A 16,052-nucleotide genomic window follows, 5' to 3' on the forward strand; every position below is an offset into this window, starting at 1 on the left:
GCCGGGCCCGGGGTAAAACCCCCGACGGCATATGAGCTCAGTGGGCCAATATTAGATGAAGAGGTAGAGGAAGTTAAAAAGTGGATTGAAGAATATAAACAGAGTTGGCCAAGGACAGGAATTACTCTTATGAGTGATGGTTGGTTGAATAAAGTTAGCAAAAAAGAGTTTTTAAACTTCTTGGCCTATTCCCCAAAAGGTACAGCTTTTTTGTCTAGCAAAGACGTATCAGGGACGAAGAAGGATGCAAACTTCTACGTACGACTATATGATCAGATAGTGGAGGAGGTGGGAGATAAGCATGTAGTCCAGTTTATTACGGACAATGCACGTGCATGTGTTTCTGCGGGCAGCAAGTTGATGGATAAGAGGAAGCATCTAGTATGGACCCCGTGTGCGGCACATAGCATCGATCTTATGTTAGAGGAAATCGGTGAGATCAAAATTGTGAAGGAGACTCTAGATGAAGCAAGGTTGGTGTCGAGATTTATATACAACCACTCTAAAATATTATTTCTGTTTAGAGAACACTCTAAGAAAAAAGAGATTATCAGGCCTGCCATAACCCGCTTTGCGACCGATTACTTAGCTGTGGACTCCATTCGACAATATGAAGGTGCATTAAAGAGATTGTTTACTTGTGAAGAGTAGTTAAATGACCGCCTCTCGAAGTCCAGTACCGGTATAAAAGTGGATAACATAATCTCAAATAGGCTGTTCTGGTCTCGATGTTCCAGTGTTGTAGAGGCCACTGCCCCTTTGGTCACGGTGTTAAGAATGGTGGATGCTGATAAGAAAGCTACCATGGGTATCCTTTACGAAGGTATTGAGAGGGCGAAATCAGCTATTGGGGAGAAGTGTAATTTTGCTAGCAAAGTGATCGAGATTATAGAAAAGAGGTGGAACACCAAATTTGGACGTCCAATTCATTATGCTAGTAAATATATATTTATATCATTACAATGTTTCAGTTTAAATCATTTTTTTATGAAATTGTAAATGACATTTTTCTACTTATATATTTTTTAGGTTACTACTTCAACCCAAAATTTTTCTATTTGACACCTGAACAACCCCACAAGATTATGGAAGGGGTCAGATACATTATTGCAAGGTTGGAGAGAAGCCATCGAAACCAAGTAGCAGCAATACAAGAGGTATTATTTAATGTTTGGGTAAGAACTTCATTGAGTTGTTATATTTGTGAGGAATAATGCACTAAAATGTAATATATTTGTTTTAGCTTGCTATGTATAGGGATGCTATAGGATCCTTCGGAACTAGACTTGCCAGAAATTCTCGAACTATGATGGATCCAGGTTATCCCCTCGCTAATATTTTGTTTATTCATATATTTAATCTTATGAATTGTTCTTGCCCTTACAATGCTTTTTACATTTTAATCCAGCTGAATGGTGGGAGATATATGGTACTGATGCACCTCACCTAAAGATGATAGCAATCAAGGTGCTCTCCCAGACATGTTCTGCTACTGGCTGTGAGCGCAACTGGAGTACGTTCCAATGGTTGCACACTACTAGGAGGAATCGACTCGCTTTTGAGAAGCTTCATAAACTAGTCTACGTTCATTATAATTTAAACCTCAAAGAGCGACAAATAAGAAGGAAGCTTGAAGACTATGGGCCGATAGACTTAGACACAATATTTGTCACAGACACAGCAGACCAATGGGTAGTAGAATAGGAGGAGCCAGTGTTGCACAAGAGAGCGTTCCTTGAGGCTATCGGTGATGAAGATATTGAAGAAAGTGATGAGCAGCATGAAAGAGGAAGCAGCCAGCCAATGTATCCACAATATGTCGGTGATATTGCACCTAATGAGGGAGAGTGAGAAGGGGGTCTAAGAGAAAATGAGAGAGATGATGATTCTGAGGCCACCCTATCCCAGCCATTTTATTCACATATCGAGTCCCAACAGCAACAGTGTAGGGATGAGCACGACAGTGCAGGTGAGCATGAAGGATGGACAAGCTTCGGGGATTTTGGATTGGAAACACAACAAAACACTAACAGTCAGGGATTTGGGAATAGTCAGACGCCTGCTAATATCGATGATTCGCTTTTAGATCGAATCAATGAATTGTTAAACGAATTCAATCAATGGCACCAGCGTGACCAAGAAGAACAATAACGTCGTCTTTTAGATCATATGTTACTAATTTTATACTTTATTGTAGTCCATGTATGTTGATATACTTATTCCATGATAATTCTATGTTTATCCTTTTGTGTGATGAAAATTAAATGCTGAATGGCGGTTCATGCAGGGAAAGAACATATCAATATTCGCATATTCATTCAAAAACATGAAAATTCTTAATGAAGTACCCTCATTTCTTATTGAATTCCTAAAAAACAATATTTATAAAGAATTTTAATAATTTTTTCGGATTTTTTTTAAGCTTTATTCTGACCGATTCACCCGATTCACGATCCAGATCGCCGATTCGCCGATCCGGATCGGTTTTTTGGGTGCCCGATCCGGGTCACTGATCCGTTTTTTAAACCATTGGTTTGAACTATTGACGAGAAGTATTGTTTGCTTCTAATATTCAAAATTGTTTGGTATGACACAAAATGCGTTGGACCGGCTTAGAGAGAGAAATGTAGGTTTAAATAAGGGTATTTTGGTCTAAAGGTGAACATTTTTAGTCGGAGGTATAATGTAAAAATAAATAGTATTGTAATTAATAATATAGTATAAAAAATGGGAAAGGTTTCTCTAGTTCCCCTACTGTAATAGAAGAGAAATACTTCCTACCATCCAGCCATTCAATTTAGATCAAGTGAGAAATTGACCGTTTGATCTAGATCCAACGCCTCAAAGTGTTTTACATTTACTTTTTTTTACAAACTTATATGAATATGAAATTTGGTTGTGCCATAATCTCAATGTAGCGCACCTAAAAATAATTTTTAAAAATACTTTCAGTAAAATATAATAACTAAAATACTTTTAAAATTTTTAAAAGCATTTTGATCATTTTATTTTATTGAAAATATTTTATTTATTTATTTATTTATTTTTACAGGTGCAAAGTTTAAGAGAGAAGTAGATGCTCAAAATTTGATATCAAAATACTTTGTAGAAAAACATTAAAAGTAAAATAATATAGCAATGTGATTGGGGTCATCGCATCGCCCATTAAAAGTGAGAAAAACAATTAAAAGTAAAATAATATAGCATTGTGATTGGGGTCATCGCATCGCCCATTAAAAGTGGCATCATAGCTTGCCCGTAAAAAAAATACCGAAGGCGTTCCAAGAAAACCTAATTTGAGAGAGCGGTACGTATAATTTTTAAAAAATAGGACATTGAAAAGTGAGGGTTTGTAAGTGCATAGGTGGTTTGGGATTAGAGAGAATAGAGAGAGAGAGAGAGAGTGTGGTGATTGAATGCATTTCACGTGGGACAAATCTACCATGGGACCTCGGTGAGTGGGACGAGCGGTGAAGCTTCAATGCTCTTCAACGCCGACGTTGACCACACGTTTTCCCAAACTCTTCTCTCTCCTTTCTCTCTCTACATTTCTGCTCTCCATCACCATTGTTACCCAATCATCCTCCCCCGTCCCTTTCCCACTTTCTCTCTCTTCCTCCTTTCTATTAACCCCCATTTAACTCTAATTCACATTTCTTTTCTCGTTCTAATTTCCAAGTCTTCGTTCCCCTATATATTGACCCCCCATAAACGCACTTTCCTACTATTGCATTCCTCTACTATCCGTACAACCCCTTTTCTTGCTCTTCAACTCCTCTCAAACACCCCCCAATTTTACATCTCTCTCATGGATATCCCATCTCTCTCATCAGCTTCTGTAATCATAATAGGCGCCGGCATCTCAGGTACCCTTTTTCCCCTTTTTTTCTTTTTTTTTCATGTTTATTTGTTTAACATGTAAGTGTTATTCCGTTTTCACTGTTTTCAATTTCGCAGGATTAGGTGCGGCGAAAGTGCTTTCGGAAAAAGGTATCAAAGATTTTGTTATTCTTGAAGCGTCGGATCGAATCGGTGGCCGAATTCATAAAGAAGATTTCTGCAGTCTCAAAGTTGAAACTGGCGCTGGTTGGATACAGGGAGTGGGAGGCAAAGAGTTGAATCCCGTTTGGGAACTCGCCCAAAAACTTGGCCTGAGAACTTGCTTTTCCGATTATAGTAATGCAAGATTCAATATTTACGACCAAAGGTATCAGCATTTTCTCTTAAAATCTCATTTTTTTGAGATATTTTTTTGACCGTTCGTTTTTTCGGGGAGGGAAGGGGGCAATTTATTAGATGGGGTCAATGAGAAATACTTTTTTTTTTTTTTTTCTTTCCGTTTTTCTTTTTTGACTGTAATTTCGTGTTTTTGTTGCAGCGGTAACGTTTTCCCGAGGAGCTTGGCGTCTGAAGCTTATGAGAGAGCCGTACATCTGGCAAATGAACGGCTGAGATGCGAAGAGGCCGAAGTCGGGCAATGCGCGACTGAAGAAGCTCCACTGTAAGAGGCTACTCTCTCTCTCCCTCTACTTTACACCTTCATATTAATATTTTTCAATACGTATTCCCCTATTGATTAATATCTCTCTATCTCAAATACATATCAGGTTTATTCCTCTTTCCACAAGTATTCACCATTATTTTCTCTCTACAATTTTCAGTGCTCCCTCGACGCCGATGGAGCTTGCGATTGATTATATCCTCCACGATTTCGAGATGGCAGGTAAACTTACTAAGTAAAATTGCGCCCTTCAAATTCTGATGAGTTAAAACTCCTCAGTTTTTAGTTTTCCCTCTTCTCGAAAGAGGAAAAATATTGCTCTGTTTTCACTTTTAGAGAGAGAAAGTAACTGGTAATTTATGTTTACGCAGAAGTGGAACCCATTGCCACATATACGGAATTTGGAGAGAGAGAGGTATTGGTGGCTGATGCCCGAGGGTACGACCATCTCCTGTACAAGATGGCCCAGTCTTTCCTCACCACCAGAGAAGGCCACATTCTTGATCCTCGCTTGAAACTCAATAAGGTATCAATCTCGGCAATTATTTTCTCTCTCTAGGTTTACTGTAGTAATTTCTCTCTCTGTAGGCTTCAGGTAATTTCTCTCTCTCTCTTCATTCCAACCTTTTTTTTAGACTCGATTCTCAATAAATCTTCTGCAAGTTTTTTTGTGTACATAGAAATAGGGTTCCTTGAGTTTAGCATTGCATTGATTTCCTCACTATATTTAAAATGAAAAAAGATGTTATAGGACCCCCTCACATCACCCAAAACATCAATATTAAGATTGATATGGACCTTTAAACAAGAAAAGTAAATCTCACATAATAAGGTGATGATAATTTTCGTAGATATCCGTATGAACTTTTTAACATCTTACACGCGTAAATAAAAGAGAATCACTTAGGGTCTTACACGTACACCATTACTCGTTTAAAATATGAACTAATTTGGACATTTCACCTTTTATTTGTTTTTATGGAATTTTAGGATTTTCGATTTTCGTTATGAAGGCAATTTGGACATTTCACCTCATTTGTTTTTATGGAATTTTTGGTTTTTCGATTTTCGTTATTTGATAATATGGTGAGGGGCTTATTTATGGTGCCGTGTCTTGTTTGAGGGCAACATGACGTCTTTTGTACCTTTCCCTAGTTGTAGTCTTTTGGGCATATGTTCTTTAGTCAACTCCTGAGCTTTCTTTTCTTTAATCACTTAACATGTTCCCGCGGGAGTACACTGTACGTACACCCTCTGGCCGAATTTTTTTTTTTTTTTTCTCTGTAGATTTGTTACCGTTGATAATGGAGGGTGGGAAATTATGTGAAGGTGTTCGATGCTATAGCATGGAAGCCACCGCCTTCCGTGTTTTATGAAAAATGAGACTTTGCCTTCACTAGATTTTATGTCCCATAAATATTTTTTTTTTATTTTTTTATTTTTTATTTTTTATTTTTTATTTTTTAAAAAGTAATGATTTTATAGCACCAATTTTAATGGTTATCTTTTGAAGTTCTACACACATGAGTGATATAGAGTCCTATAAGATCATTTTTCTTTTTTAAATAAGAGAAATTATAAAAACCTCCCAAATTGGACTTTCTATTCGTCCCCAAACCAAAGATATTTTGGATAACACACTATTATACCGATTAGTTTTACATCCACCACACCCGAAAAGCAAAAAGAACGTGAATTTTTTAAACCAAAATACTATCATTTTAACCTATGCTTCTCATTTTCTCCCTATAATGGAGCCCAGCACGGTTTGAATATAAATGGTGCCACAAAGAATATGTGTATCAAAAACCGGACCAGCGGTTTTTTTGTCGGAAGGAGCGCTTCATCTCATTTTGGAAACGGGGGTATTTTTGTTAAAAAAAAAAAAAAAGTTGGGGTGAAGTACAAATTGGGGGTATCTATGAGTGTCCTGCTTTAATATTTTCACCCCGAAAAGGAGAAAAAAATTATGGAAAATGTAGGGGCATTTCGGATATATAACTTCATTTAAATAATAGCCGGTAATAAGAGTCCGCCATGCTCTGAATTTATTGAGCAGTGCAGCAGAATTTCAGTTGTTCCCCTCTTTCTCTCTCTACTTTCTAGAACAAACAAAAACAAGTTACTCTAGACTCTAGAGAGAGAAAGATAGGTGGACAACTTCCTTTTCTCGTAAGAAGACACGATAGAGACGAGACTATGGTTCAGAGGTACCTCTTTTTTGTTTATGTTTTTAATAAGCAAAAACACGATGCTTTAAAGAAAGTGACCACTGACCAGAGACTATAGGGAGACAGGTGCCCAGTTTTTTGTTTTTTCTGGACTAGAGACTACACAAGATATTCAGGAGAGAGACATGAACAGAGAGAGAAAGAGATACCCATTTTTTTTGTTTTATCTAATATTATAGAACAGAACAAGACATTGGAGAGAGAAAGCACCCAAATTTTTCTTCTATGAACAGATCAGCATATTCTAGAGAGAGAGAGAGAGACGAGATGGGTGTCCAATTTTTTTTTTTCATGAGATGAAAACAAGAGAGATGCTAATTTTCTTTGTCTCTCCGACAAACACAGGTGGTCCGAGAAATGGAGTACGGAAGGCAGGGCGTGAGCGTGAGAACGGAGGATGGGTACATTTACAGGGGGCGATACGCAATCCTGACCGTCAGTCTCGGTGTCCTCCAAAGCGATCTCATCACGTTCCGTCCCCCCTTACCTGTAAGGTCTTGACCCACGAACGAACTTTTACAGGGTTTTAAATCATATTTAGTTGGGATTGTATGCTGTTGTACTATTATCTTTATTGCAATGTCACATAGTTCGAGAAATTAGATGTCAAATTGAATAATTTGAGATTTTTTTATAAACTTTAAGTGCAGTCAATGATACCAATTTGAAATTTGACAGCAAAATTGATAATAAACTCCTTGTAACCAAAAAAAAAAAAAAAAAGCAAATAGCCTCTCTGTGCACTTATATTTTTTGGTTAAGGGCTTTGCCCCTCCAAGATAACACAAGATGGAGGGCATTTTAGTCGGGGTTAGCTTCTGCATAACGCGTGCTGTAGATGTAAAATTGCACTTTTAAAATTTACTTATAGATATAGTTCCATTGTTAAATACCATATGATGGCCTTTTATATGTCATTTGTCAGGTTCCATCATAAAATTATCTGGAGTTAAAACTGATTTAAAACTCATGGCCCTTTATATGTCATTTGTGAGGTTCCATCATAAAATTATCTGGAGTTAAAACTCATCTTGACATACGAGTTTATGTTTTTTAAAAAGTAGTTTTTACTGTTTTCGAACTACTACTAAACAAACTTTTTTTTTTTTTTTTGCTAGAAATAGCTAAAAAATAGGTTGAAAATTTCTGAATTTTTTAAAAATTAATAATAGCGTTAGTTTTAAATAATTTCCAACGCGTTGCTTTTAGTGAGCTTATCCTCTTTAAGGCTAACTTTAAAGGTTAATGAAAACTAAACCTCTATTTTTTTTTATTTTTTATTTTTTTAAAAAATGCGTAGAAATGGAAGCAAGATGCTATATCAAAATGTGAGATAATCATCTACACAAAGATCTTCCTCAAGTTTCCCTTCAAGTTTTGGCCTTGTGGACCAGGCACCGAGTTCTTCCTTTTTGCCCACTCCAAACGAGGGAATTACACGTTTTGGCAGGTAACTCTCTCTCATCAAAATTATTTATCTTTGGGTTTTTTTCTCACTAAAGAAGAGTACAAATTATCTCTTATGTAGCTCTACTTTGTTGTTTTTTTTTTTTTTTTTTCAAAAAATTATTGTATTTTCTTTTTAGAGAGAGAATTTTAATAATTTCATAGAGGTGGTATAGATCAAAGTAAAAAAAATCGGGTGGTTCAAATTCTAATCGCCCTGACCAAGTTGGAGTGGCCGATTTACCAATTCTAATCGCCCTGTCCAAGTTGGAGTAGCCGATTTACCGATTAGGCTGGTTACATCGCATCTTGCCCCGATTAACCGTTCCCATTAGATTTTCCTGGACTGGTGTAGATTTTGTTGCTAAACCTGTTCATTGATGCCCTGAGCCTTATTCTCTCTCTTAATTTAGAGTTAACTTAGGCCATTGTTGGGTTCCCTTTCTCTCTCTTAGTCTACTCAATAAACTGCCAAAAGATCTCTCGAAGTTCACCATACACGTAATACCTCACGTCTCTTACTGCCCTCGTCAGCTCCCGAGCCTACGTTTTAATCTTTTTCCTTTCTCCAAAAGTAACCACACGTGCAACAAATATTTTAGAGGTCATGAAAAAGTAACCACATGTGCAACAAATATTTTTACAGATCTCATGCTTCAAGCCTAATTTTTCACGGTGAGTTTCTATCTTTTTTTCTCATCCAACCGACCATTCTGAATGAAGGGTGATTATCTCCATCACAATAATGTCATGTCTCTACATTATTTTGTTTTTAATTTTTTTATAAATTATTTGACACCAAATTTTGGACGTTCATTCCTCTATTAAACTCGTATTAGTAAAAAGTATAAAAAAAATATTTTCAATAAAATAAAATGGCCAAAATATCCTTGAAAGATTCAAAAAGTATTTTGGTCATTATATTTTATCGAAAATTCATTTTTAATATTTTTTATAGGTGCGTTCCAATGAGAAGATGGCACGTACCAACTTTCATATTCATACAATTTGTATAAAAAAAACTAAAAATAAAATAATTTGAGATATCAGATTTAAGATTAAACGGTGAGTGGGTTCTCTTGATCAAAATTGGATGGCTGGATAGTATGGGGAAATAGAACTTATATGCTGTAGGAGAAGCATAGAAACCTTTCCCTATTCCTATTATATTATTATGTGTTTCTTTATTGTTATTTCTTTTAGGAAAAATGTTTATATAAGGATGCTAGCTTATAATGTGGAATTACGAATGTCCCTTCAAAATCCATTGGAAAATGTAGTTTTGATGTTGAAAGACCTTTTGATTGATCATCTCGACATCGAGATGTATGATTATGAAAAATAAAAAGATTTTAAGTCTCAGAAATAATGCATTTTACAACATATTATTTACACCGTCCATTTTCAAGATTTTCATATGTTTATAGATCTACTTGATTTTGATCATTTTTAAAATTTTATAATCAGATATAAAAATAGATTTTGAGATAATCTTAATAACATTTTACATCAACATTATATACCATGATAAAATTTGAAGGTGCACCTTACCTCTGCACTTACTAGGCATCCGTATGCCAACTGCACCTTTCTTTTAGTCGTATGATATTGTGACAGTGTTATTTAAAATTAGAAAAAGTATCTTTCTTTTATTATAATTGGTGGTCTCTATCTTCCATTTTTTGTTCATTGACATAATGGCAACCTATGATTTCTAGTGCTACAAATACAAGTTTGGAGATTATTAGAAGTGGCAACAAATATTTTATTGATTCCCTAACATTCACTCATAAAACCCTTTTCCCGTCAGGCTGAAAAGATTAAAAACTACCAAAGTGAAAAAATATGAAGGGGCACTTTTAGCTTGATCCCGTGGGAGCACGCTGGATATTTGATTTTTTTGGTGAAAGAGCTACTTATTAGATTTTTTTTTTTTGGTTTGAAAATCAGGTAACAGTATTTGTCCTAAAAAAAGTAATCTTCAATTTTGAGTTCTAGTACACTTAAAAGTGGATACCCAAAAGGCAAAAAAAAAAAAAAAACACTCCGAGGAAATTATAGCCCTATAAGTAGTTCTAAATGGTGTTTTAAATCCCAGTCAGTGAGGCAGACTGTTCACTCTCATATACATGTTGAATTGTTATATTAGCGATCCAATCCAGTCTAGAGCAGTCCGAATCAGTAATCCAAAAAATATTTAATTAAAATAAGGTGTATGAAGTGGGGATTTAGAGAGAATCTAAGGAACATGAGATTATCATACAAAGAAAGGTGGGGTTTTAGGGGAGAGTCGGTCCACGACCCCTACCATCCGGAAATTGGTTCGGTCCCAACCAATTTCCATCCAACTCAATAATTCAGATCCGAAATCTCCAGGTTTTACAAGATTGGTTTCAAAACACCCTTGTAAAACACTGAATGGCACACATTATCCCGCGGGGGCATATCATATTTTCTACATTACGCAAAATGACCTCTCATTCTCTCACGTTGCATTGAATGCTCAATTTAGTGAACTTTATTTGGGGTTGTAGAATATTCAATGTTTGCATAAATAACATAAAAATAAATAATAAAAAAAATGCAAGTTTCGATAATCATTGTTGATATCATTGTGCGTATATTTGGTGGGCTTTGGTGTAATATTCTTTGGTTTTAATAAACTGTCCCTTCAAAGTTGTCATTCCACTTATTTTATATATTTTTTTGGTGGCTCCCAATTATTGCATAATAAACAAAGTCAAATATTAATATTTGTGTTCGAATTCTAACGTCATCAGTAATGAAATAAAACTACGAAGCACTTGTCATTATATAACTTCTCTTTCTGACGTTTCGACTTCCCATTGGCCGTCCAATTATTTAATATTTAAAGGCTTCCACTGTGGAAACAGCCTGTTTGCCTTAAAACCGAATTTGCCCATCTTCATCGATTTAATATCGATACCGTGCTCGAGTGATGGATATGACAAAAATATCCTTGATATCTTGTGCTGGCCTTTGAGGTGAAATTGAAAGATACGTGCACACCCTTTTTTTTATTTTTTGGATAAAATTTAACAATTTTATTGCTGGAAAAAATGACAGGGGAGTTGCATCATCGGAAATCAGCAAAGTAGGTAAAGTAACACCCCTGTTTTGCAAGGAAATCAGCTAAGGAATTAGCTTTTCTATATACATGGTGAAAAGACCTAGTAAGCCCGCGAGTTAAATCAAGAATTTCGTACTACTTGTATATGAGAGCCTCAAGAACTTGTTGCTCTTTATTACACCATTTGATTATGTTTATCCACGGAGCGAAAACCCCTAAATTTTTTTGATTTGAAGAGTTTTAAACCTTGAAAAAAAGCTAGCTCAGCATGGTTAGCAGTAGCCAGATATGAAAGTCCGGCAAAAAAAAAAAAATTAGACACCCATTCCAATCTTTAACCACACCTCCTATTCCAGCTTCATCTGGGTTATTATAATAACCTCCATCAAATTTGAGTTTAAAGCAACCATGTATAAGGGGTGTCCATTTGCCTAGAGGCCTACGTTTGATACGAAGGTGGAACAAGTTGTGATGATTAAGTATGTCGTCTACTTGAAAAACTCCCCTCCCTTCCTTGATGACGCTCAACACTTGAAAGTGTGTGATTGATGTTATTTAGAATTATGTCAAACGATAAAACATACCTTTCAAAAGTTCTTCTATTATGTTCTTTCTGTACTTCCCACATGATAGCTCCTTTTAGTGCTTTCCAAACTATGCTACCCACCTTTGGTAAAAGAACGTTTTGAGAAGGGGGAAGGTATCATTTTAGATGATACTGGAATTTCAAAAAAAATAGAGATGGGGTGGGGAGGGGGGGGGGGGAATCGTTAGGGACTGACCTAGTTTCCTTGTGGAAACTGAGAATTTGTCCATATTATAGGCAGTTGTATGTTATGGAAGAAGACTAGACACGTCTATAAGGAACCAGGTGATGCGGATCTGCCGAATCACAGTCTTACCTATTTAATTTTTTGATTTTGATTTTTATTTTTAAGAATAATTTTTAAATTTCTTAGGACCGATTCCTACATTAGCCCAAATAGGCGAACGGGATCGGTCCAGCCAGTATTTGATTTGGTTACCCAATCTATAATATGATATGAATTACTTTCACTACGAGATTTCAAAAAGATATGATATTAAGTACTTTCACTGTGAGATTTCAAAAAGATTAGTTAATTGGAGATGCCAAGTTTATGAAATGTCAGACCTATCTTTGGTGCATATGAAGGTTTTCATTCTTTTTTCTTTCTTTGAAAAAATATACAATAAACATATTTTCTTTTCGTACGAAAAGGTTATATGTTCACTTACCATATATGGTACCATCAAATGTGAAATCGGGCAGCTGAAGGTGTAACATTGACAACAAATTCCAATCATTCCAAATTCTAAAAAAAAGTCATTTGGGACTTTGCATGAAAAAATGGCACACTCACAACCGCTCAATTTCACATCTAATGACTCACAATTATTGTAACTTTTCTCTACAGAAAAAGTGTGAAGCTAAACAACCCCATCATATACACTACCTTTCCTTCTTTTTTTTTTTTTTTTCGCTTTGGTTATCTCCAAGCAAACACTCTCTCTATCTCTTGATTTATGGGGTATCTTTGATTTCAGCACATGGAGAACGCATACCCAGGGTCCAACATGTTGGTGGTGACAGTGACCAACGATGAGTCAAAGCGCATAGAGAATCAGAATGATGAAGAAACGTTAATGGAGATAATGGAAGTCCTGAGATCAATGTTTGGGCCTAAAGTTCCAATGGCCGAGTCCATATTGGTTCCAAGATGGTGGAACAATCGCTTCCAACGCGGCAGCTACAGCAACTATCCCATCCTCTCATCTCCCAGTGATTTCCGGGACATCAAGGTTTTTATCACTCTCTAAATAATTCTGGATCCAATTGTGCTTCCTTATATTAGGATTGGCAACGGGCTAGGCCAGCCCAACTTGGCACCAAAACTGTGCAATAGAAGCCTGGGCCCGAATGAAGCTGTAGTAATTTGGTGTTAGCCCTGGCCATTCTAAAAATATCGAGCCTAGGACAGGTTCCATACGAACATAAAGATCTTTGAGATGGCTAATATGTGCCACTCCTACTAATGAACCACGCAAAAAAGGTAAAAACTCAAGCCCGACTGAAAACATTTCGGGCCTATCAGGCTGGCCCACGGGCCTTATCATCTGACCTAAACCCAGCTTGAAACCAAGCCCGGGTCAACCCGTTCCCATTGGCAGCCTTAGCTTCTATGCATTCCCCCTCCAAAATCCATCTTGAATTTGGATCTGCTTGTGATCATGAATTTGGCAAATAAGTTTTGAGATTTACAGAAGCTTTTTTTGAATTCTTTTTCTGGCACTTTTTCATTCAACTTTTTGGGGATGCACTTTATGTCCTAGATCCATTAAAAACCCGAGTGGAAGCATGAGTCCGGAGACTCAAGTAGACTTTTCTTTCTAATAATTGTTTTTTGCTTTGATAATCATTACAATTAGTGTTTATGTGATCCAGGCACCAGTTGGCCCGATTTTCTTTTCTGGTGAGCACACAAGTGAGAAGTTTAACGGCTATGTTCACGGAGGTTACCTATCTGGTGAGTTAAGTCTCTCTCACACACACATACACGCATATAGTATACTGTAGGTTGGAAACGGTAGTACACTATACGAAATGAAAATTACTATAGTTTGGAAACGATATTTATATAAAAACGGTAGTTCACTATACATGTTGTGCACATGCATAACAAAGGATGGGCACATTGGTGATCCACCGTTTCCTATTGAGATAAATGGGGTTATCGTCAGTAGAGATGAGCCCCAATTTCACTGAAGCACTTAGAGTGTGCAGACAAAGCTTTCTTCCACTGATTAACAATGCATCACGACATTCCGGGTTCTAATCCTTCCACTTAACCCAAATAAAGTGAAAACAGACTCCGAAACGGAGCACCACCTCATCTGCATCATCCACTTACCAGAATCAAAAGCGGATGTCCTATTTATGTGATCAATACCATCCATGTGAACTATATTCTACATTTTCCCTAGCTAAAAATTCCCTTCCATGGACTAGAAACCAGAACTATGCCTTAAAATAAATTACTAACAAAATCGATACAAGTTGGAACTGAATTTGCTGCCCAAATCACAGGATATCTCCCAATATTGTCAACAAATAGGCTATAAAATCACCCTGGTTTGATCGAACTTATAAGAAGTAATCACAATTTGGTAAATATTGCCTAATTTTTCCCAATTTTTATAGAAATTGTTATGATTGACTGTGTTTCCTTGATAATTTATCAAAATTCAAGCACATTTTGATACGAACTTTTCATTCACAGGTCAAAAGAAACCTGAAAAGCTCTGTGAAACCAGTTACTAACTCTCTGATTTTTTGGTGTTTTTCATAGGCACAGACACAGCCAATAGCTTGCTTGAAACCATGAAGACGAAGAGCATGGCACTTGACTCTCAACGGGCATCGCGTTCCTCTGAGGACATGGCTTGGGGTGTAGCAAAACGCCATGTTGTCCACCCTTGGTTGTTTATAACCGACAACCTCGCCCTCAACCACTCTGCCTCTTCTTGTCTTCACAAGTGGGACTTTGCTCAACAACTCTTCCCAAGTGGGAAATTGGCGGTTGATGAAGCAATCAAATGAGCTAAAACCAAAGGGTCTATGACTTTTCTCGCTAGATTGACACCATTGTTGCACATGTGTGGCCCAAACCATGTCCTGGTCATAGTCATTTTCGGCCAGCCATATGTGGCTTCTCCCTTGCTCTGTTAGGGGTGATGGGTTCTTGGGTGGGTTCGGCTCCACTACTTTGCGGTGTGGTGGCGGTGGCGGCTAAAGGGCATGTAATTTTTTTGTCTCAGCTTCTCTTTAATCTATAAGCAACATATTCTTGCAAATTTCAAAAACAATACAGGTTTGTTAGAAAGGGATGCCATGCGTACGCACTGTGATACGAGGAATAGGGTCAGCCTCATCTAAATTTACAAATTGGGAAATCACCCAGTCAAATTAGATCTACTATTTGATGACTCAGGGCCAGAAAACCCTGGAATCACCCGAGTTGGACTAAAAGAACCAGACCCAGATCCCTGCTGAGTTGGACTGCAGTTCCAATTTCTGAAACACCGTTTAAATTTCGAAACAATGGGAAACAATTGGCAAGCCATGAAGAAAGGTTATAGCTCTCTAATTTGTTCTCCTTGTTTTGTGAGGGACTTACAATGAAAGCCCTGTAGAACATCCACTTTAGCAATAAGTGAATAAATCGACTCCCATGGCCTTAGTACAATGCCAGTTTTAGCTTAGTTAACTCCCCAGCAACAATCAAACTCCGCAAAAATGAAAAACATTTGAGTGCATGGTTTGGCTCGCATAGATTTTTTATTTGAATAAAAAAGAAAGGAAATAGTTCTAAAAAAATAATGGCAAATCTCATTATAATAAGGAAATACCATTAAAACCGTGTTCATGATATCTCCAGCAGTAATGGAGAACTTCACTCGACCGTTGTCTAAACATGCTCTTGAACTTGGTAAAGGTTTTCTTCACAGTATTCCTTGATCTACATAAATGTATTGTATTCATCACAGTGTTAGTTCTGACAAAGAAAGCTAAGATTAAAAGAGCAATTATGTCCATATGTTTATGAATAATGATTTTCTCAACAACCAGTACTTTATCGATCAGATTTCAGGATATGGGCTTGGGCTTGATTGGTCGAGGTGTTGGAATCTGCAACCCATCGTTCCAAGTTCAAATCCTACTTTTGAGCTACCCATGAATTTTTCTTGTGAATAAGCACTTTAA

The 16,052-nt window shown here is 36.7% G+C and overlaps 1 protein-coding gene and 1 long non-coding RNA gene across 3 annotated transcripts; both read left to right on the top strand.

Annotated features, from left to right (window-relative positions):
* Positions 1-1,071: 1,071 nt before the first annotated feature.
* LOC148783934 (uncharacterized) lies at positions 1,072-1,487 on the top strand. The gene is made up of 3 exons (XR_016039981.1): positions 1,072-1,157; positions 1,244-1,319; positions 1,409-1,487. It is a non-coding gene; the product is annotated as an uncharacterized LOC148783934 (long non-coding RNA).
* A 1,904-nt stretch (positions 1,488-3,391) lies between these two features.
* Positions 3,392-15,151, top strand: PAO1 (polyamine oxidase 1). Of its 2 annotated transcripts, XM_006851002.4 has the most exons (10): positions 3,392-3,866; positions 3,958-4,207; positions 4,379-4,501; positions 4,662-4,723; positions 4,873-5,027; positions 7,078-7,221; positions 8,033-8,182; positions 12,836-13,090; positions 13,734-13,815; positions 14,638-15,151. In XM_006851002.4, the coding sequence occupies exons 1-10, from the start codon at positions 3,482-3,484 to the stop codon at positions 14,886-14,888; spliced, it is 1,857 nt and encodes a 618-aa protein (XP_006851065.2). In that variant the 5' UTR covers positions 3,392-3,481; the 3' UTR covers positions 14,889-15,151. The 2 variants fall into 2 exon arrangements, with proteins under 2 accessions (XP_006851065.2, XP_020526753.2); XM_020671094.2 differs by lacking the exon at positions 8,033-8,182.
* Positions 15,152-16,052: the final 901 nt, after the last annotated feature.

Source organism: Amborella trichopoda, chromosome 1 (genome assembly GCF_054954075.1).
Source record: "Amborella trichopoda isolate Santa Cruz 75 chromosome 1, AtrichopodaSantaCruz75HAP2 v2.0, whole genome shotgun sequence".
Taxonomy (NCBI): Eukaryota; Viridiplantae; Streptophyta; class Magnoliopsida; order Amborellales; family Amborellaceae; genus Amborella; species Amborella trichopoda.